The 22060-nt window shown below is 59.7% G+C and overlaps 1 protein-coding gene across 2 annotated transcripts in view; it reads right to left on the minus strand.

Moving 5' to 3' along the window:
- The window catches only part of DOC2B (double C2 domain beta), a 29517-nt gene extending 11383 nt beyond the window's left edge, over window positions 1-18134 (minus strand). Inside the window, exons 1-5 of one of the 2 annotated variants that reach the window (XM_040082415.2) lie at window positions 18000-18134; window positions 15452-15988; window positions 5576-5655; window positions 4435-4458; window positions 163-237 (exon numbers count right to left, since the gene is read on the minus strand). In XM_040082415.2, the coding sequence (XP_039938349.1) occupies window positions 163-237; window positions 4435-4458; window positions 5576-5655; window positions 15452-15785 (513 nt within the window). In that variant the 5' untranslated portion in view covers window positions 15786-15988; window positions 18000-18134. The remainder of the gene's footprint in view (window positions 1-162; window positions 238-4434; window positions 4459-5575; window positions 5656-15451; window positions 15989-17999) is intronic. The other variant, XM_040082416.2, reaches the window with a different exon arrangement.
- Between the last annotated feature and the right edge of the window lie 3926 nt (window positions 18135-22060).

The following is a 22060-nucleotide window of genomic DNA, read 5'->3' on the forward strand; positions in this document are numbered from 1 at the left end:
ATCCCTGTAAAGGATGGATTCGACCCCAGTTCTTACCTCCTGCTCTCTCTGAGCACCTTCCACTCGAGAGATTCCCACAGCCCCTGGGTGAGGAGCTTCTCCCAGGCCTGATTCCCAATGAAAAGCTGCAGGCCCAGGCGAGGAAGGAAAAGGATTTCTCACCTTACTGGCTCCGGGGAGCAAGTGCAACTTGACGTAAGGATCGGCCAAACCGTTGTGGTCCATCGGCTTCAGGCCCTGGAGAGGGAAGAGCAAAAAGCAGGGATCAGGATGAGGGTGGGACGCCGGGCAGGCAGCGCGGCCTCACTGAGCCCATCCCGCTTTTATCCCTGGGTCCGTGGAGCAGCTGCGCTTTCCCCAGGCCCGGGGGAAGAGGGGGTTCTGCGGGATCCAGGCTCAGCATTCCAGGATTCCAGGAGGGGCTGTGGGAAGCTCCTCACCTGCGCGTGGCACCGTCCGCTCCTCCCTCCCGGCAGCCGACTCTGCCGCCCTCATCACGATTAATTTGGGGGGTGAAGCGAATCAGAGCAGCGATTTCCCGGCTTTGAAATTACAGGGTTCTGTCATTCCCTAATTGCCTCTGAGCAAACACACACCTCTGCTGTTGTGGTGCCACTTCCGAGCGCTCCCAGAGGGTGTGATAGCACCTACCTACTCCCGGTTATTAAGGAAGAGCGGCTCCAGGCCAGTGGGAGGCTGGTGCCAGCCAAGTGCTGGGGTGCTCACAGAGAAATCGGGGGCTGCACGAGCACCAATCCAAGGAAACGCTCGCCGGGGCCATTCCTGGTGGGTTTTCTACGAGACCCTCACAGGTCTTTAAGGATGGCGTGGATCAGGTTTGTGACAGTGATGCCCTGCAGCTGATCCTGCTTTGGGCAGAGGGAGGGCACAACCAGCACCTCTGCTCCTTTCCTAAACCCCCTGAAAATCACCCGGGGGCGATGCACAAACCCAGCCCAAAGCCACACCTGCACGGAAAAAACCAAAAACCAAAACTGAAAAAAAACCTCCACAGGGAAGGGAAGCATGTGAGGAGCGTGAAAAATGGAGCCTAATTTTCACCACTCCCAAGCAGAAATGAGAACGGCTCCACCGTGGAAGTCCTTGGATTATTTCCAGGCTGGCTGTGGGATCCCTGCAGGAATTATTGCTGGGCTGGCTGAAGGCAATCCTGTGCCTGGATCGGAGCAGGGCTTCTCTGCAGAGGTACCCATCCAATCCTGGCTCCAGCCCGGGCACGGAGACAAGGCTGCGGGATGCTGAGGACTCCTCACACCCTTTTTTTTTGTGACGAGCCTGGATAATGAGTGCTTGCAGCTGCCAGGCATCCAGCGGCAGGGAAGCATTTGTATGGAGTGCTGGTGGAGTGTGATCACCCAGGATTTGAGCAAATCGAGGAGGGAAATGCTGGGGGAATCGTTCCCATTCTTCACGGGGAGGGAATGCTTCACGGTTTTGTCCAGGATGCTCCTGACCTTGGGAGTGTCTCTGATTTGGAGCAAGGGCTCTGTTACAGAGACAAACGTGCTGCCCTGGGGCAAGGGAGGCCAAATGGTGCCCGGCAAAGAGGATTTTGATCCGCAGCAGAGCCAAAAAGGATAAAAATATCGGCAGTGAATGGAGGTGAGACGGCTGGGCTTTGAGTGCAGCCTCGGGGGTGATGTCCCTGGTGCAGGGGATGATGAGGATGGGGCAGACCGGGCAGGAAGGGGCTGGGCTGTCGCCAGACTCTGGAGGGAATGGCCTGCACAATCCCCCTGTGCTCTCCCCAGCCTCCCTGGTCAGAGGTGCCCGACCTGCCCGGGCTGCGCAGCAAATGAAATCAGAACGGAGCAGGCAGATTCACAGGAAAATGGATGGAGAATGACAGGCAGCTCTGTAATTCACCCATCAATTCAGCTCAATTAAATTACCTTCTGAGGAGGCTATTAAAGGCTTTTTTAATAGATGTGCTGTGGAAGATGGAGTGACAGGAGCCTGGAAAATGGCTCCTAATGTCACGTCTCCCTCCCTCCCGTGTCACTTGATATGTGTTTGGCACAAACAGCTGAACTGAGCAGGGCTCTGCTTTGCAGGGCTGCTCCTGTGGGAGATGATCCCTCCCACAGGGAGCACCCACACTGCTTCCCCTGAGTGGAGGGATCACCAGCCTGGAGCTCCTCCAAGAGGGACGGGAGGGACAGGGCACAGAGTGTCCCCTCAGATCCCACTGGGACATCTCCCTGGCTCCAACCATTCCTGATTTATGGAGCTGAGACTGAGTTGCATCTTTTCCTCCTCCTCTTTTACCCAGCCCCAAAATCGCTGCCGCAATCCTACGGAGACCTCCAGCTCCCTGCATCCCAGGCTCTGCCAGCTGCTCCCCGTGCCAGTGACATTTAGCTAATCAATAGGATTTAATTACAACTCAGGCTAATCGGGCTGCCGATTAATGCCACACCAGAGGCGTCCAGAAATCACAGGAGATGGATTCATCCCATCCTTCTTCACCCCACAACGAGCTGCCTGCCCAAAAAAACCCAGCCTGGATGGTTCCCAGGCATCCCATTCCGAAAGGGGGCAAACTGGATTTCCACCCTGGCAGCCCAGAGGAGCCAGACAGCTGGAGGAATTTCCCTGCAGTGATAAATATTTATGAGCCAATACATAAGTAATGCTGAGCGCAGACCTCCAGCTCTCGGTTGGACAGGAGGGAGCAGCCAAACGCTCGGTGGGGTGGAAACTCCTGGGTGTTTTCTGGCCAGAGGCGCAGAGAGAGCAGCCCAAGGATGCTCCAACAGGCAGCAGCTGCCTGCCATGGCCTGCCAGGGGCCAGGAGCTCCTCCACCACTGCCCTACAGCCCCCTGAGGCTTGTCCCAGGCACCTTTCTCCCCAAAGCAGACCACTGGAGCTGTGGGACAGCACAGCCTGCTGTGTCCGTGCTGCTGCATGCCCCTGCAAATCCCCTATAGCAGGCTGGGCTCTGTAGGACTGAGCCCAGAGTGAGACCCTCACGGGCAGGGCACAAACCCGGGTGCCTGCACAGTCATCAAGTCCTTTCCCATCCCATTTTCTGGGAGGGGGAGAAGCCCAGCGCATCCCAGCTCACGGAGAGCCACGCAACCCCAGGGCTCGTGCAGGGCAGCAGGGAGGAGGGAGAGCCCTCCTGCCAGCCTGGCTGCTCCTGCAGTCCAGGAATGAGCTTCCACAATGCCCTGATTTATTCTCCTATTGATCCGAGCTGAGCTACAACGTGTCTGAGTTCAGCCGTGCCTGAAGTGTGACAGGCGGGGCTGCTGCCAGCGCCGGGAGCCATCAGTGCGAGGTGGCTGCTGCCAGCCTGGCTGCTGCTGCCTTCTCCTGCCTCTTCCTCCTTGCTCCTGGCTGCTTCTGCCTGCTCCTGCCTCTTCCTCCTTCTCCTGCCTCTTCCTCCTTGCTCCTGTCTGCTTCTGCCTGCTCCTGCCTTCTCCTGCCTCCTCCTGCCTCTTCCTGCCTCTTCCTCCTTGCTCCTGCCTTCTCCTGCCTCCTCCTCCTTGCTCCTGTCTGCTTCTGCCTGCTCCTGCCTGTTCCTGCCTCTTCCTCCTTCTCCTGCCTCTTCCTCCTTGCTCCTGCCTGCTTCTGCCTGTTCCTGCCTCTTCCTCCTTCTCCTGCCTCTTCCTCCTTGCTCCTGGCTGCTTCTGCCTCTTCCTACCTTCTCCTGCCTCTTCCTCCTTGTTCCTGTCTGCTTCTGCCTTCTCCTGCCTCTTCTTCCTTGTTCCTGGCTGCTCCTGGCTGCTCCTGCCTTCTCCTGGCTCTTCCTCCTTGCTCCTGCCTGCTTTTGCCTGTTCCTGCCTTCTCCTGCCTCCTCCTGCCTGCTACCGCCTGTCTGGTGACACCCAGAATCCCAAAAACCCTGCTGTGAGCTTACACCCCTCAGAGCTTACACCCCCTCACACGCCTCAGGTATTCCCAGGCACAGCACCAGGGTGAATTCCCACGTGGAGTGAGCGTCCCAGCCTCCAGCAGCTGAGGGCAGCAGGGCAGGGAGTTGCTGGGGGAGCACCACAGGTCGGGCTGAACCTGCTGCCAGCTCCCCAGGAGCTGATGAACGGGGCTCAGGAGGAACAGCAGCAGATATAAAAGCGCTGGAGATTTAAAAAAAAAAAAATAGAAGCAAAATAAAGGGAGAAGGGGAGGTTGTTTGGGGTTATCTGAGAGAAAGGAAAATGTGTCTCACGTGGCTGAAATAGCCCAGGTTTGAGTGGCTGCTGGCAGCACCGAGGCTCCAGGAGCTGCTGGAGCTGGGCACACCCTGAGGGCGTTTTCCCTGGAGGGTGACACAGGTGCCCAGGACCTGGCCCAAGGGTAAATAACATCCCAGCACTGCTGGGGCTTTTCCCCCATCTCCTCCTCTCCAGCTCTGCTCGTGACAGCCCCGGAGCCAGCGCCGCCGGCAGCGGGGTCCTGGCCCTTACCTTTCTGTAGTCAAGTTTTGGCAGCTTTCCGCAGGCGAGAGATGAAATGAGAGCGAGCAGATGGCAATGTAAATAAAAGAGAAAAATGGGAGAATGAGAGCAGAATGGAAATGAACAGGAACTCGAGAGCTCGAATGTCAGGGTGGCCGGGGGGGGCTCTGCCCTCCCCGGGAGCGATGCTGGGGTACCCCCACACCCCTGGGTGGGCACAGCAGGGCCCGGGCCTCTCCCTTGTCAGCCCTGCCTGTGCTCTCGCTAATTCCGGGTTTATCAGTTGCTGCCCAGAGCTCTCTCCTTCCCACCTTGCCTTCCACCCACTCCAAACCCGATTAGAAATCTCCTCCTTGGCACCGCTCCCGCCTGCGCCGAGGGAAGCCTGACCCGGAGCTGCCGGCGGATCCACGGGAGACAGGAGGGGAGCACAGCCCACGGCCAGCCCCAGGCCTGCCCTGCCCTGCCAGCCGGGGCTGCTGTCCTCCCCAGGAGCAGCTCCAGCAGTGCTGGGGCACATCCCAAACCCAAAAATCCAGCTCTCGGTGCTCGTATTCCAGGGAGAACGCTGCGGTGGGGGCTGCAGACAAACCATGGAGGGGAGAGGAGCACCGTGTGAGGGCAAACAGCGTGGTCTGAGCCTCGGGGGCTCGGCTCACAGCTCCTCCTGCCTTCTGTAAAACCCCTCCATCCCTCCCCAGGATCTGCAGGGACTGAGGGCTTCTCCCTCTAACCCACCCGGAGCCCTCGTCTCAGAGAGGAACCCGGCAGCGCCTCGCACGGGCCCCGAGGCAGAATCAGGAGCTCAGCTCCCCGTTCCTGCTCCCGAAGGCGCAAAAGGAGCCCCGAATTGCCTCCACCAGGCAGGCGGCAAAGGCGCGGCGCTCCGGGGCCCGCGATTAGCGGCGTTTAAAGAGAGCCATTTACAACCCGACAGCCGGGCACAGTAAATAACAACATCGCCACGGGCTGCTCCGAAAAGCATCAATCCCAGCTCGTCACGGGGGACGAGCAGCCGGGAACGCCCCGAGGAGGCAGCGGCGGAGGGGAAGGAGAGGGCGGAGGTGCCGGGATGGAAGCGGAGCTGGAGGCCGGGGGAAGCCGGCGGTGCTCGGTCCTCGCTGCCCCCGCGGCCGCGGCTGAGCCGTACCTTGGCTTTGTTGATGGTGCAGTGGAGAGCGTTGTTCTCCTGGTCGTAGAGCAGGCTGAAATCCAGCGTCCCCAGCGCGGCTGCAAAGGGAGGAGAGACGCGGTTAAGCGCGCAGCGCCCGGCGGACGCGGGCTGCGCTCCCTCGGAGCGCCAGAGGAGCGCACGGAGACGCTGGGGAGCGGGCTGCCGACATTGGAAAACACGAAGCAGCCTGCTGGGAGCCCCGTTATGGAACGTGCCTTCGTGCTGGGGGGCTGGTGGCCGTGCCCGGGATGAGAGGGGTGAGGGGATGCGGCTCGCCCAGCACCGCAGCCGCAGCTTTGCTTGCACCCGGGTTATCCCCATCTCACTGCTGCCAGCAGCTCCCTGTCCCCCAGGAGATGAGGGGTGTCCCCCGGGAAGATTTGGGAAGGGCTGGGACACAGCTGAGTGCTGCTGTTGGCACACGCTCCCCTCCGGCGCCGCTGGCATTCCCAGGACGAGTATTTGTATAGTGACACCTTCAAACAGATGAGCCACCAGTGGGATCCCTTCCCAGCTTCCCAATCTGGCTGCAAACTGTAAATTAAACCCTGGGAGGATGGAAATATTTTTCTGGTTAAAATGAAAAAAAAAAAAAAAAACCAAAAACCAACCACGAGCAGCTTTTAATCAGCTCGGTGTTCCTTTATGGCATCCGCAGGATCCAGGAACGGCAGCGTCTCCTGGGATGGGGCAGGGGAGCAGAACAAAACCGCGAGAGCCCCAGCAGCAGAAGTCCTTTTGACTTGAGAAATGCTTTCCCTTCGGATGATCTGAGCACGCCGCACTAATCCGAAGCAGAGGAAAAGCCTTAAAAAGACAGGCTTCCCAAAAACACGGCTTAACCTTCTCCGAGGCTCCCAGGCCTGATTTGCACACCAAAGCCTGGACGTGGAGCAGCCTCTCTCCTGGCTCAGCTGTACTCGCCACCAGCCTGGAGCTTCCAGGATGGCTCTGGAGCAAGCAAATCCCACTTTTCCATGGCCACCTTCCCAAAAGAGTTTTGCCTGGGCGCTGCCCTGCCACCAAAAAGCATCCCACCGCTGTTTCCAAGGTAACTGCACCTTCCTGCCGTGTTCAGAACGTGAAAAAAATCCAAAAAAACCCCAAACAAACAGAACGGTTTTGCTTAATATCAAAGGAGGGTTTGATGCCTGGGGGCGAGTTGGACAAACTTTATGGTAGGAAATAAGGTGCTTTTTTTTTTTTTTTTCCCAGAGAGCAGCAAGGCCCCCACGGAGTTTAAGGATATTCAAGGGACCGAAACCTTCCTGCTGCAATTTCACAGTGATCTCCCAGCCCAAAGGCAATGGAGCTACAGGTTTTCCTGCTGGCAAAAAAAAAAAAAAAAAAAAAACCCACCATCATTTCTCCCAAGCAAATATCTCGAGTTCAAAGCAGAGTAAATACCCAGGGAGAGAATTCTGCCAGAATAACGTACCCCCCCTGGTTGTGCAGCAATTTCATGGCACATTAGCTCCTGCTCCGGGCAAGTCACAGATCACTGGGGTTCTACCTGCCAGGGGAAGATGAGGGGTGAGGCCAAACCTGCCGCACCTTGTGCCTCATCTCTGGGTACGGCTCAAACGAGCATTTCCAGAGCAATTCCCGGCTAAAGGCGCCGCACACCCCGCAGGGAGGAAGCACCGGCAGCTCCCTGGTGCCTCTGGGTGCTCTCAGCCACGGGCAGCTCAAGGATGGCAGCGCCAGAAGCGGGAGGCTCCACAAACCAAGTCAGCAAAACTTCCCCGATCCGGGTTCTTCACTGGAGGGCGGAAGATGAAAGCCCCGGTTTGGGAGCCTCATCATTTCCAGCCGCCCTTTCACCCGCGCTCCCTGCCAGCCCCAGCGCTCGGCCCGCCGAGTTCAAGCTGTTATTTTATTTTTATCGCAGGAGGGGGGCCCCTGCGGTTCAGCCTGCTGGATCTGGAAATTTATAAAACGAATTACAAAGAGCTTGGCAGGCGAACAGAGCTCGGCCAGGAAACACTGACAAAGCCCCGGCCTGCCCCAGGGGCGAGGGCAGCGGGGAGCCCCGCTCCAGCAAGACAGGCAAACCCTAAAATCGCCTTCACGCAGCGGCAGGAGCTTGTCCTGCGGGCGGGGACTCGTGTCCTGCTCCCAGCCCTGGCGGTCCGTGAGCAAACATCCAGCAGTTCCCGTTCCTGCCGGAGCTGCCAGGGCTGGGAGGGCACGGATTGGGGTGCAGGGCTCCAGCCCTGGCTCTGTCCAGTCCTGGAGGGGTTTTTTTGGAGATGGTGAGTCTCAGTTCCCAAGGAAGAGGAATTTCCTTGCGCAGAGGGATGTGGAACCATCGGCACAAGGTGTGCTAATTGCTTAAAAATGTTTGATAAATGGGATGAGGAAAAGCTGGGGTTTGGCGGCCAGGGTGCCGCTGTGGAGCTGGAGGTGGGCGCTGCCAGCAGAGCCAGGAGCCAGCAGAGGCCCAGGACTCTTGGAACGCGTTAAGGACATGGCCACAGTCCCCCAGGCCCTGGGACATCCTGGGAATGCACAGCCAGGGATGGACCCAGCACAGACAAGGCTGGAGCTCCAGCTCAGGGCTGAGGAGGAGGCAGGAGGGCTCCAGCTACACCAGGGGTGGGAGCTGCCCCTGCACCCCACAACAGCACCCTGTGAACCCCCAGGAGCCCCATTCCATCCCTGCAAACCCCAGCAGCACATCCAGCCCCGGCTGTGGGAATCCTGCATCCCCGGCTGGCAGGATCGGGCCCAAAAACCTCTGCAGAACAACCCAATCCCCTTCTCTAATTGCTTTCCCCCCTCCCACTGGAGATGCAGCTCGATTGTGATCTTAATTAGGGGAGCAAGTACCTAAAAAAGAAAAGGGCAGCAATTAGACTCAGAGCGATGTTAGCAGGATTATTTAACTCGACTGGGCTATTCTGAACACTGCCCTCTAATCACAGAGGCTGCAAATAAAAAAATATAAATAAATGCCTTTGTCAGGCATTACAAAGGCGGCTCGGCGCTCTCCGGACGGCAGGCAGGATGTATCGTTATTATCACAATTATTCCGCTCCAGTGATGAAATAACCATTAGGAAAACTGAACTCATTAGTGGGTTCTGACCCTCTCTCCTCCCCCTGGGCTGGGACAGATCGATGGGAAGGCGCTGGCCAGGGCCTGGCTTTTAACACGGGCTCTAAAAGGAAAAATAAATCCCACCTGCACGGGAAGGTGGCCTGTTTTCCCACTGACCTTTGGGCATTTTTGATTAGTTCAGTGGGCCAGGGAATTATTCGAGGGCAGCACAAGCAGCAGACGTGCCCGTGGGCTCGGCCAGGCCCGCGGGCAGCCCGGCACAGCCCGGCAGGAATTTGCTGTTTATTGCTGACATTCCCCGGGCTGTGCCCAGGCTGAAGGAGCTTCTATTTATACCTGCGGGATGAGAGGCAAAATGTGGCGATAAATCTGCGCTCTGCTGCCTTCCCCAGCCCCTCTCCTTGCAGGTGCTGGGCGGCAGACTCGCCCTCCCCGTAGCCTGGGATGCTCCAAGGAAAACGATTCCTCATCCCAGGACGTGGAAGAGCCACTGCCGCTCAGAGAAAAAGCTCCAGCAAAGCCTGGGAGCGATGATGGAGCACACTCCTGACTTTCCCGAGGCGGGTGTGACTGCCCGGCAGAGCTCTACACCGGGAGGAGCTGAGGTGTGCACACAAAAACCCCGCTGTAGAACTAATTAAAAAGAAGTCCGAAAGCCTTAAGTCCCTCAGCTTATCAGCATTGCTGCTCCCAAGATAATCTGCTCACGGATTTTGTGCCAGGGAGATCAGAGTGGAGCAGTAAAAAGACTGCTGGGGATTGTCTGGATTAGCTCTCCCTTACAGAAAGCACAGGTTCAGTAACCTTCAGACTGGGTATTTTTTTAATGCACTATTAAAGATAGGTCCCCTATTCTTCCGTTGCTTTAATTTTCCCTTGCAATGGAGATAATTTTAAAGGTCCTGAAAGGCAGCAGGTAATTCCGTGCACTTACAGCCCCATATAAAATGTTGGTAAATGACTGCTCGGGAGGAACAGAAATGATCTCCCGCCATTTCCAAGCCGGGCTGCTGAAGGACGTTTTGGTGGGTGGCTGTGTGTGCTGCTGCCTCCCTGGCACCCTGACCACGGCCAGTGGCACAAAACGGGGCACAGAGCCCGAGGGCTGGAAAAACCCCTCAGGGTTATCCCTGGAAAACAGCACCATCAATTCCTGCAGCTGGGGCTGAGCTCACCCAGCGCTCCCAGCCTGGGCACGGATCCACTCAGGACGCTGCTGTGCAGTCAGGGACGGGTCCCAAAGGTGCTGAGCCGAGGAGCTGCAGGCCCTGAGGGCTGCAAAGGCCCTGCTGGCAGCACTGACCTCTGCCACGGAGCTCCAGCCACGGCATTGCCGCGGGATTCGGTGTCAGCCGGGAAAGGTGGTGGAGGCAGCTGGAAACGGGATAGGTCTGAAAGCTGGCGTTACCATCGGCTGTCCCATGAAAGGAGATCCTCTGGGAGGATTTGGGAAATGCCCTTGGGGCAGGACCATGCCCATCAGCATCGCAGGACTCTGACCCGTTGCTGCCGGACATTCCCAATCCTACAAAAAGCCCCAGCAGGGACCAGATCCAGCACACAGGCAGGAGACCTTCCCTCCTCAGCAGATCCATGGCTGAGCTCAGTAGGATCAGGAGCAAGGGACAAACACAACTTTTCTCTCCCGCAACCCTTCCCTGCCTGGCCGTGGGCTTTTCACTTAAAATCTGCAGCAATTCATAACTCTCCGTGTTTCGGAGACGCGGCGCCAGCCCCTGGTAAGTTCTGGAGCAGGGAGCTGCTCCTTCATGAGGTTGTTTGATGGATGCTCATCAGCTCTTCTGTCTTCTCCAGGAGGAGTGTTCAGAGGAACGCTTATCTGCTCAGAGCAGTTCAGAGATGCAATTATGTTTTACAGCACTAAATGGTCCCTGATGTCAGCAGCAATTAGACTTCCAGCAATTTCAATTTAGAGATGGCCTTCAAATCTCTCCCGCTCTCCTCCTTTAATGAAGTACAGTATTGCAATTAACAACCCCCCCAAAACTGCCTTCCGTGTTTAATACAAAGAGGAGAGATCTGGGGACCCCTTGAGCTGGGTGGAACGAGGGGCGTCAGTTCTCTCAGTTCTCTCCTCCTGCAGCTGGGAACGTGAGGGGCTGGGCGGGAGCGGGGAGCCTCGTTATCCAGCAGCCGTGTGCCTCCTTCATTAGCAGAGGTGCCAGAGGCCAGGGCCCATATGCTGCTTCCTTGGATGCTGGAGGAGGGATGCCCAGGCAGACCCTGCTCAGCCTCGCGTGCTTTCCTCTCCTGCCGCCCCGTGTTCACCTCCGGGGCGTCCCTGGCCGCCGCCAATCCCCGGGAAGAGGGAGGGGAGCCTGGATCACTGCTGGGATGGCCAGCAGGAAGGTGTGAGAGCTCACCCACACCGGCACGTCCCAAATATCCACCGATCCCACAGGAAACCAGCGAGGAGCTGATCCCGGGTCACCCCAAAGCTCCCCTGGGACACCTGGGTGTGGCACTGCCCGGCTCCTGCACGCTTTCCCTCAGCACAGGCAGCTCGGGCTGCGCTCTGCTCAGCAAAGCCGCGCTCTGCTGAAATCAGCCGTGGCTTGTTTAGTTCCCTGAGCGAGAAAAATACTTCTTCTGGCCTTATCTGGATTGAAAAGACGATTCAAAGCTTATAAATAGCAGTAGCAGCATATGCCAAGGAGCTGCGTTTCAGAAGTAAATACCCTGCTCGTTCCTCGCCGTCTCCTCTGCCTCCCCCTGTCTGGCCAAAAGCGCTGCCAGGTGACTTGCACACCCTGCACCCCTTCAGACCTTCCTTCTTTGCATCTTCCAGCAGCCAGCAATTAATATCCCCATGATGGCTTTGCCTGCCTAATTATCTTCTTTGCTCAAAATAAGAGTCTTCCTGAATAACTTGTGCGGCGCTGCGGGCGTCACGAGCTGCCACGCACCAGGACTGGCCTCTCAGCTGCACTTTGGGGAAGTGGTGTTCGTGCTGCTGCAGCTCCAGAGCTCGGGAGGCTGCTCTTCCGTGAATAAAACTGGCCAGGAGGTGGAACTGGACGGGTTTGTGCACATAGGAGCGGTCCCAGAGCGCTGGCAGGAGCAGGATGGGGCAGCGTTTCCAGGGATGCCGGATCCCGCTGCAGCCCGGGGCTCCCGGGCTCTCTCCTCACCTGAAAACCCAGAGCCAAACACGTTTGGAGGAGGGAAGGAATTCCAGTGTGACCAGAGCCTCTTTCCAAAGCCAAACAGCAGCTCAGGGAGCGGGGAATTTCTCCAAGGGCTGGGAACTCCTGTTAAAGGAGGATGGCTGGATGGCTGCTCGCTCCAGCGCCATCCCCTGCGAGGAGCCCTGGCCGCGCTCCCTCACAGGGACTGTCCCCACCTCTGCTCCTGCAGAGGTTTCAGAGACCTTTAAAAATGCCTCAGGCCCAAATTCCTGCTGGTGCTGTGGAGGGGAAGGTGCAGGCAGCGCAGGGGCAGCAGCATTCGGGTGAAATCGGTGGAGATGGGAGGCGAGAGCCAGCTCCTCACAGGTGGCACATTGCCATCTAGCTGGCATTTGCTTATTTTCCTTGCAAACCGAGTTTCCCTGGCACTGCGCTGCCCAAATGTGTGGGAAACATCCCTGGAGGCTGGGGGTGACCCAGGGACCTGCTGCTGTCACAGGGCACCATCCAGGGGAGCCAAAGTTGAGGCGACAGCCCGGTGTCTCGAGGCAGCAGGAGTGAATTCCACCTTCCCAGCTCCTGCCTGCTCCTCTCAGCTCGCAGCAGACGCTGGTCCAACAGCACCAAACCATCCTTCTGCACCAAATGCACATTTCCCACTTCTCCTGCCTCATTCCTTCCACCTCCTCAGCAGCTCTGTTGGGGACAAACCCGCTGCAGGAGGAGCCCTGCTTTGTCCAGCACGGGGCAGGGACGAGTCCCTCTGTGAGGTCTCCCAAGGGCCCAGCACAACGCTGCAAATCCTCCCAGCAGCACTGCTGGCAGGTCTGATGGGGAGATCGGGCTCCGTGCGATTCCCAGTGGTCCCAGAGCCAGCCCAGACGTCCCCACTCATTATCTGCCGTGTGGGTTCCCTGGCCCTGCCTGCTCCCTGCCACTCTGCGTTCAACAGGCTGCTGGAGAGGTGTCAGAACCACAACCTGAGCCTCCCGTGGCCCCACCCGCCTCAGCCGGGTCCCTGCCCATCTCTGGAAGGATTCCACCTGCTTCCCGCACCCTGGGGGTCTCAGTTTCCCAGAGCACCCATTCCATGCACTCCCTCACATCCCCCCTGCCACGTCCCTGCTCCCCGAAGATGCCAAGCCTGGGTGGGAGCAGACACTGCAGTTGCCACGGGCTCCACAGACACCACGAGCTTCGCTGGTGGGCTCTGGAGCACGGCTCAGCAAAGGATTAAGGATCAGGGCGCAGCAGGGCCAGGCAGGACCCACCCTGCCCACTCCCCACAGCCCTGCTGGGGGTCTGGAATTCAGCCTGGGACGGCAGCTCGGGTCCTGCTGGACGAAGCCCAGAGCCGCCAGGCTGGAGCTGTAACTCAAGGCAGGAAGGAGCTTGGGGAAACCCAGACAACTGCTGCGTTTCTCCAGGCCGGGGCAGCTCTCCTCCTCCCACCCAGCCGGCCAGCAGCATCGCCTTGGAGCCCGAGGAGGGGAACCCACAGGCAGGTGGGACAAACAGGAGGGAGCCCTTCCATCCTCCTCCTCCTCCCCATGGATCCTGCCACGGCAAAATCCCTCTCCCTGCACCTCTCCGGGGCTGGGAGCATCCCTGAGGAGCGAGGCAAGGCGTGCCTGGCAAAACCTCGATGTGCTGCACCCAGGCTCCGACAGCAGCATCCCCTGAACCCCGGCGCTGTCCTGACGTGCAGGCACAGACAGGTTCTCCGGGGGAAATTTAGTGCAGGTGACTAATGCAGCAGCCCTGAATCACCCTCCAGGGGTGTGGGGGAGCTCAGCGACACTCCCCAGCCGAGCCGATGGCTCCAGCCGGGCTGCACGGATCCCCTCCCCGCTGCCAGGCTGGGGAACGGGCACAGGCAGCTCCTGCCTGGATTTACAACTTGGCTGCTAAACGTGGGGGAGTGACAGTCTCGTCCTGCACCTCCACGCCAAGCAGCGTCCTCAGGGTGTCTGGGCCACCCCTCGCTGTCCCCAGAGATGCGACACCGGCGCTGCCACCTCCCTGCTCTGCTCCTGGCGCCGCTGCGCCTTCGCCAGCCAAAACCCCACCACACCTCTGGCAAAAACAGCCTCAGCAGTTTTGCCTGACACCTGTTACGCCGCGAGAAACACTTCCTAACACCAGCCTGGGTGAGAGAGAAACACCCGCCGGCCCCGGCACGGAGCCAAGCCGCTTCCAGCATCCAGGATCCGGCATCCAGGATCCGGCATCCAGCACCGCCGACAGATAAACGCAGAATGCAGCGCCCTGGGCCATTTCCATGCGAGCCACCCAGAGAAAACGCTGCACTCCGGGTGCTTCGGCCCCCACACACCCCCCAGGCCCTGCAGCCCGGTCGCTCCCGTTTCTGCCGCCGCGGTGAGCAAAGAGGATGGGATAATTAGAGCAGCAAATGACCCAAAGCCGGTTAAAGTCCCCGTGAACCGCCCGGCTGGGACAAACGCGGCTTAGCAGAGATGTTCTCCCCGGCAGTGCCAGAGCCGCCGCCTCCCCACGGGGAGCGTGACCCCGACACCGGCACGGGGACAGCGGCTGTGCCAGCCTGGGGCTGGCGCCCGGCGCCAGAGGGGGACACAGGGACGGCCGTGCCAGCCCGCAGCAGCGCAGCCCTTCGGGGGGCCCTCCCTGGGGTCACACCCCGGGCTGTGCAACAACCGGCAGCAGCGCAGCGAGGCAGCGATGCCGAGGCAGGGCTGTGACATTCCGCAAAGGGAAAAAGCCACCGCCTGCCCGGCGCTGGGCCGTAAACAGCTCAGCCTCCCCTTCCCCCAGGACGAGCACGCAGCAGCTGCTCCCTTCTCCCCGGCATCTCCCGGCTCCAAACTTCGCGCTCAGCCCCTCGCAGGATCCGGCCCTCCAAGGCCGGGCTGGATGGAGCCCTCGGGGTTTCTCGAACTCCGGGATAAATCGGGCTCCGGGGGCCGGCAGAGCCAGGCGGCGGCCGCCTTGCAGCTCCACGGCGCAGGGTGGGAAGGACGTTTTGGGTGGGGAGGGGTTAACCCTTGCTGCAAACACCTGCATCCACCACAGCCAAAGCCTCCCGCTCCAAAGGCCGCCCCCGCCCCGCGCTCCCGCAGGGCTTTGCCTGCGGCCGGAGGGTGAGGAACGGAGGGATGCCACGCCGGAGTTGGCCGAGGGAGAGGGCAGAGCTCTGCGGGGCGGATGTCATCCCCCACAGACCTCCCCGCTGTGGGGCCCGGCGATGCTGGAGCGTGTCGCCAGCTCGTCAGCAGGGTGGCTGGAGCAGCCCGCACCACCGAGCCGGATGGAAAGGCTCCGAGCCCAGCCGGAGGGCTGCAGGCACGGAGCCGAGCAGGGACGAGGCGGAGAAGTGCACCAACCACGACAGCAACTGGTGGCTCTTGGGAGACTTCCCTACTTCGGGTTCAGCGGCCAGCCTGGCTGCGGCACGGACGCTCCCAGGGCCCCGCTCCACCCCGGAGCAGCGCCGGGAGAGCCTCCTCGGCTACCCCCGGGGGCTTCTCGCTGCTGCACTGCCGTCCCCGGGCCGGCCAGCGAGCCCGGAAGGGTGCCCCGAGATGGGGCAAGCAGCCCTCACACCCACCCTTGCCCTCGGCACCCGGCGAACTCCCGCTCGGGAGGAAACTTAGCAACTCACTGCAATCGTCGGACTCGTAGCCCTCGGGGTCCACCGCCTCCTCGGGCGCTTGGCTCTTGGCCGGCTGCTCGGCGGGCGTCGTTCCGTGGGCTCCGAAGAGCTGGTCCACGTCCTCATCGTCGTCTCGGGGCGCCTCGGCGGGGCTGACCGAGGGCTGGCTGAGAGCGGGGCGCAGGGCGCTGCCGCTGCGGCCGACGGCGGCGGGGAGCCCGCGGGGGAAGCGGGGGAAGTAGTCGGAGATCTGCTTGATGGGTTTGATGGGGCCGGGGCAGACGTCAATGGCCATGTGCTCCTGGATACTTATGGTCATTTTCTCTCCTTTTCGGAGTGTCATGCATGCGGCTGTCGCTGCCGAGCTCCGCCGGAGAAGCCCGGACCGTGCGGGAGAGGGAAGCTTCAGCCGGGGGAATGCGGAGGGAGGCGAGGAGGGGAAGGCTCAACCTTACGTGGTCGCGGCGCCCTGAGCCTCGGTGGCCGCACGCATGCTGCTGCCGCCAGCCCCGGCGCTCGCACGGCCCCCGATCCTGCCAGCGCTGCCTGGGAATAAATGAGCGAGACGGAGAGACGGATAAGAGGCAGGGGGTGGGCTCTCGGGTGATGTCACCAGCTAGCAACAAAGCGGTACCCGGCAGCGGAGGAATGAGGGCTGTGGCCGGCCCTTGCTGCCCCGGCCACACGGCCACCGGCGCGGGCAGCCGGGCCCCCGGCCCTGGGCCGGCACAGCCCCGGGGCAGCGGCGGGGGCGTGCGGAGGGGAGGGGAGGGGAGGGGGGCTTTGATCCGTGTCCCTGTCACAGCGGGGCTGCTCCCACCCAGAGCCCTCGGCGGGGCTGAGGTCACCGGGCAGGGTCAGGAGACACCGAGCTGCTGTGCCGCGTCCTGGTGTCATGTGGAGAGGGAAAGTGGGGCCGTGGGACCGTGACAGCCCCCCAGGGACGGTGACAGCCCCCAGGGATGGTGACAGCCCCCCAAGGACCGTGACAGCCCCCAGGGATGGTGACAGCCCCCCAAGGACCGTGACAGCCCCCAGGGATGGTGACAGTCCCCAGGGACCGTGACAGCCCTCAGGGATGGTGACAGCCCCCCAAGGACCATGACAGCCCCCAGGGACCGTGACAGCCCCCAGGGACGGTGACAGCCCCCCAGGGATGGTGACAGCCCCCCAAGGACCGTGACAGCCCCCAGGGATGGTGACAGCCCCCCAGGGACGGTGACAGCCCCCAGGGATGGTGACAGCCCCCAGGGACCATGACAGCCCCCCAAGCACCGTGACAGCTCCCCAAGCACTGTGACAGCCCCCCAGGGATGGTGACAGCCCCCAAGGACCGTGACAGCCCCCAGGGACCGTGACAGCCCCCGTGCCCTCCCGGCTCACCGCCGGCTGTGTCACATCCTGAGCCCGGGGCAGGGTGGCACCGCTGCCCGCTCCCCGCGGCTCTCAGCCCCGACCCGGATCCCTGCTGCCCCGTCCCACAGCAATGTCCCTTCCGGAGCTCAGCACCGGCTGGACGAGCTTCTGGAACCGGGAACACGCCAGGGCCTGAAGCAACACGTGTCCCCAGTGGCAGCGGGCGTGTGGCTGTGCCGTGGGGCGGGTACAGCGCCACACAGGAGCGAGGGACGGGCTGGGGCTGGGCTCAGTGCCACCGTGGCCGTGCTCAGCACCCCTCCTGCTCCGTCCTGGGCACGGCCAGGGCCCCAGCACCAGCCAGGACAGGGACAGGCTCCTGCCACAGGCTCCCTGGAAGATGCTGAGCTGTGCTCTGCTCAGGGGTTTGGCCTCAAACTGACATTTTTACTCATTTCCCCTCCGTGTTCAGATCGATGAATCTGTGGCTTTGCAAGCTGCTGGGAGCGGACTTTTCAGCGGGGAGCGGCAGAAGAGAAACACTGTGAGAAAATGATGCAAAGCAACTCACCCTGCCCGGGGAAAATACCTGAAGTATTTCAGAGGAGCAGCTCCCCCGGTGCAGCCTCAGCTCCGGGGGGGTCTGGGGCACTTGGCACGCTCTGGTCACCCACCACCGTGTCCAGCTGCCCACTGCCAGGCCCACCGGGTAACCTGGCACATCCCTTAGCCCTGCACACAGAGCTGCAGTCTCCTGCAGCCTGGCATGCAGGTGACTGTTAAAAACAAAGCTCTGCTCTTCCGAGGATTTCCCCCAAATCCCAAGGAAATGACACCCAGCCTTCCCGTCTGCAGCAGAGTTCAGTTCTCGTTCAGATTTTGGCAGATGCTAATGGCACGTCTTTGAGTCACAACATACTGACACCAGGCAAACGAACCTAATTTACTCCTCACGGGGAAGTGAACGTTTCTCTCCTGAAGCATCCAAACTTGTCACCGCTCTGCACCTAGACGTGAGGCACATCCCAGGATGATCTAATGACCTGGAGGAACGGGATACAGCTCGCTGCTCCTTCCTGTCCCTGCCGTATTCTCGCTCCGGGGGTGTGGCAGGTCTGACAGCAGATCCACTCTCAGACACTTTAAACCCCCTCCCCATACCCGAGGACTCCCGGGACGTTAATTCAGCTGGAAATCCCACCTGCTGCGCACACGGAGGCTGGAAATCTCGCGGGAGGGCTGGTGCTGGGTGGGAACATCACGGCAAGCACGCTCCTTGTGGGTTTGGGTGTGTTCATCCGCACAGGCTCCATCTTCGGGAGCAGCATCCAGGATGCGGTGTGGACTCAGACGGAGCGAAGCAGACATTGGGCCTGATGCCCAGAAAATAGCAGCAATTTCCTCCAAGAAAGGGCAAGTAAATAAATAAATAAAATCAAGCTACGTGTGAGAGCCCAAAGCCGTTCCTACCTCCACAGAAGCGTCGTCATTTCAAAACGTTTCCTCAAAGAGCACAAGGCCCGGATTGGCAAAGATTTGTTTGGTAGGATAGTAAAATCAAGGCTCTGGGAATTCAGGTGAACCTCTGAGCCCTTCCTCCTCCTGCACCCACAGCCCACAGCCGGGATCAGGGCCCGGCAGCACCAACTGAGAGATGCTCAGCTCACCCAGGGATTCAGGAGAGCAGCAAGGGCACAAAAAACCCCCAGAATTGAAGCAAACAAACTCCCATCACCAGCCTTACAGAGAGAGAGAAACCAAAACCCAGACTCACTGCTAACAGCCCAGATGGGACTTTGGAGTCCCTGCCCCGTCCCAAGCCTACAGACAGCAGCTGGAGCCTTTTCTTAGCTTTTAATGAGTCCCAAAGCAGCTTGGAGGTTTTTTTTTTTTATAAACCACACTTCTCCTGCCTTCCCAAACTCCCTGAGTGTTTCCTCCTGGGCTGCACAGCCCCATATTTACCCAGGGCTCCCCAAATGTGCCACACGGGACAACTGGGAAGGTGAAAGGGACAAAAATAGAAAGTTGGGCTGGAAGACAAAAGCAGGGCTCGCAGATACAAAGCCAGTTTCCAGGTAAAGCCCTTAATTCCCACCGTCTGTCTAATGCCCTGGAATGTGACTTGCTCTGATCCCTGGCTCTGCCCACGCACTGCACGTGGCCTCTGCTGCCCTGAAAGGGGGAATTTGAGTTCCCCACCAGCCCCCCAGGAGGGAAGAGAGAGAGTTTCAATGTTAAAATGCCGGTTTGAACCCGCAGCCCTGCCTGGCAGGAAGCAAAGCCGCTCTGTCAGGGAATATCCATCGCTGGAGGAAGCGGGGACAGCCCTCACGGGAGAGGGAGAGGGGGCCATCACAGAGCCAGCCCAAAGCAGGGGTGGGATGAGGGGGAAGAGCAATTGTCCCTGTCATAATCCGTGGTTTCTCCCAAGAAAACGAGATCCTGAGCTCAGCACCTGTGACGTTGTTCTTGGGATGCAGGAACCGCCACTCCGACTCCAGCCCGGGCTCTGAGAGCACCAAGATTCCTCTTTAAACGTTGTCCTGAACAGGGGCACAAGCACAGCTTTAGGTACACCCAGTGCCAGAGGTGGCACTCACCCTCCCTGTGCCACAGCCCAGATTCCTCCTCTGCAGCTGCCCTGCAGGAGGGCAAAGAGAAGGAATATCCCTACAGCCCCGAACGCTGCGGCACACGGATTGAACCTGCACCCAAACCCGCAGGCTGGCCTGGGAACGCGCTTCAGCCCATTTTCCTACCAATGCCGAGCGTGGAGTTCTGCTGCTCCAGGGTGGAGTCAGTGAGGGCTGGTCCCGGTTTGAGCAGTTCCCTCCCAGGTGGAAAGCACAGCAGCGGGATGTCACATCCCACGGCTCGCCGGGGGCTCGGTGACTGACCCACTGGTTGTGTGTTTATCTCTTTGTCACCTCAGACTCCCCCCGAACCCCCCCTGCTCTGCTGGTGCTGCTGGACGAAAGAGCACAAAGAGGCGATGCCAAATTAAAGCCTTCACTGCCTCTGGGTCTCACCCTCGACCTCGGGGAGGTTTGTCCCTGTCCCCAGGGAGGTGGCACCCGGCAGCATCCAGCCTGCTGGAATTTCGCTTTTCCCAGCCGTTTTTGAGCCTGAAAGCACCCGCGGCTGTAGGCAGGAGAGGCTGCCAGCAGACACCAGCAGCTGAACCTGGCCGCAGGGGCAGGGCTGGGGGGTGGCAGCGCTGCCAACACCGCTGGGAGAGACCCTTCCATCCCTGCAGGGTGGCTCAGGACTGACCCTGCCTTCAGTTCCCCTGCCCGGCAGGGATGAGAGGTATTTTCCATTTCTTCCAGTGAGCTCAGTTCCAGCACGGCCACGTGCACGGGAAAGGGGTTAATTGAAAAGCAACTTGTGCCTGGCTCCTTGGCTCGCTCAGGGCACAGCTCCTGGCTGACACACAGCTCCTGGCAGCTTCCCCCTCAAAGATCCCTGCCCTCCATCGCTGGGGAGGCTTGGCTGAGCCCATCCACCCTTACCTGGTCCAACAGCCTTTGCATTTGCTAAGGAAAGCAGTAACAGTGACGATGATAACCGGGGAACTTGGCAAAAATAATCCTAAGGAGCTTATTGCCGATTAGGGCTCCCCAGCAGCGCTGATATCCCAGCGCACCCCGGCCCCCACCGCTCCTCTGCTTGGATAAATATCTGGAGTTATCCGTGCTCCAACAGGCCCTGCTAACAGCAGCCATCATTTGACCAGATTTAACCAGCAATTACTAGCTGTGCACAAAATCACTGTGGTGGAATACAACCCACATCCTATTAGGAGGCAGACACAAACAAGAAAGCCAGGCGAGGGCCAAACGCCAGCAGGGAAGAGCCCTCTCCCCTCAAAAGATGGCTTAAGGTTCCCAGAGACTTCATGAGACACACCAGCAGTGGAAAAGCCGGATGGAAATCCTCCTGGGCAGCATTTTGGTACCTGCAGATGGACCTGGCAAGGAGCTCCCAGGAGGAGGGAGGGAGGGAGGCATCAGCCCTGCCTGCGTCTTCAGGATGGGCTCAGAATAGCTCTGCTTTTGGTAGGGGCTGATGTTTAACGTTTGGCATATGCTGCCATTTCCATGTGGATCCCAGAATAGTTGGTGTTTCCTTCTGTAGTTTTACTGCGCCCGGATTTTTGGAGTCCTGCTGGGGAGGGGACCTGCTCTGCTGTGCACCCCACTGCCAGCACTCCAGGCACCTGCAGATCCTGATCAGCTGCTGCAAATCTCAGCTCTGCCGAGCACAGCCTAAATCCACCCAGGGGTTCACCAGGGTGGGTCCGGGCACAGCGCGAGCTGCAGGAAAATCCGCCCAAAACATCCACCCGGGTGGAGAGTGACATCCAGCCTTGGGGCACAGCACTGCCGAGGGCTCAGTCCTCAGGGGGATTTGCTCAGGGATGAACCTTTTTTGGAGGTGTTTTTTTCCCTCAGGTTTCTCCTCCTGATCTGTGGGTCCCTCTGAACTCCAGAGCTTTGGCAGGGGTTTGCCATCACCGGGCAGAGCCACCCCTGGATGTGATTGTTGGGAGATAAACGCAGACCTGCTCCCTCACAATCCAGGAAGGGGAGACTCCTGTGCAGCATCAACTCCTATTACACTAATTTTATCTGCTCTCAGTGCCTTTCCAAGCTGGAGTCAATGTCCTCTGAGATTATCCAGCTGACTTGTCTGGGGAGTTTTACGCTGCTTTTACCTCTTCCCGACGGTCTCCCAGCTGCAGGAGGATGACAACATTCCTCCTCAAGGCTTTCCAGGCAGCCAGGAGCAAAGCCTGGTGGTCATTTCGGTGGCTGGGACATGAATGCTGGCCTGGAGAGCTGTGCTGGGGGCTGGGCACGGCTGCCTCCTGCACCCCCAGCTCTTCCCACTCCGTAAATGTCCAGAGACGGAGTTCCCATCAGCATTTAGGGCCCGGCCCCGTTGCCATGGAAATGGAAAGACTTTCTGCTCACATTTTGGTGGGAAGAGGCATTTCAGGAGTCACACCAGCTCCCGGAGGAGCCAAGTGAGGGCAGAAAGCGGCTGAGCTTCACGGAGGCACCGGAGGGGAGAAAACTGCTCCCACCCCACGCTCCAGGAATTCAGAGCTGGCTGCCGGCAGAGGGGAAAATGCCACCAACAACCGGCAGCAGAGCGAGCTCCAGGGATTCACGAAATAACATCAGCATTTAAAGAGCAATTTGGCTGCCTAAGAGAGCTTCAATAGCTGCTCCTCTCCCACATCCACGTCAGGCT

This window comes from Hirundo rustica, chromosome 19 (genome assembly GCF_015227805.2).
Source record: "Hirundo rustica isolate bHirRus1 chromosome 19, bHirRus1.pri.v3, whole genome shotgun sequence".
Taxonomy (NCBI): domain Eukaryota; kingdom Metazoa; phylum Chordata; class Aves; order Passeriformes; family Hirundinidae; genus Hirundo; species Hirundo rustica.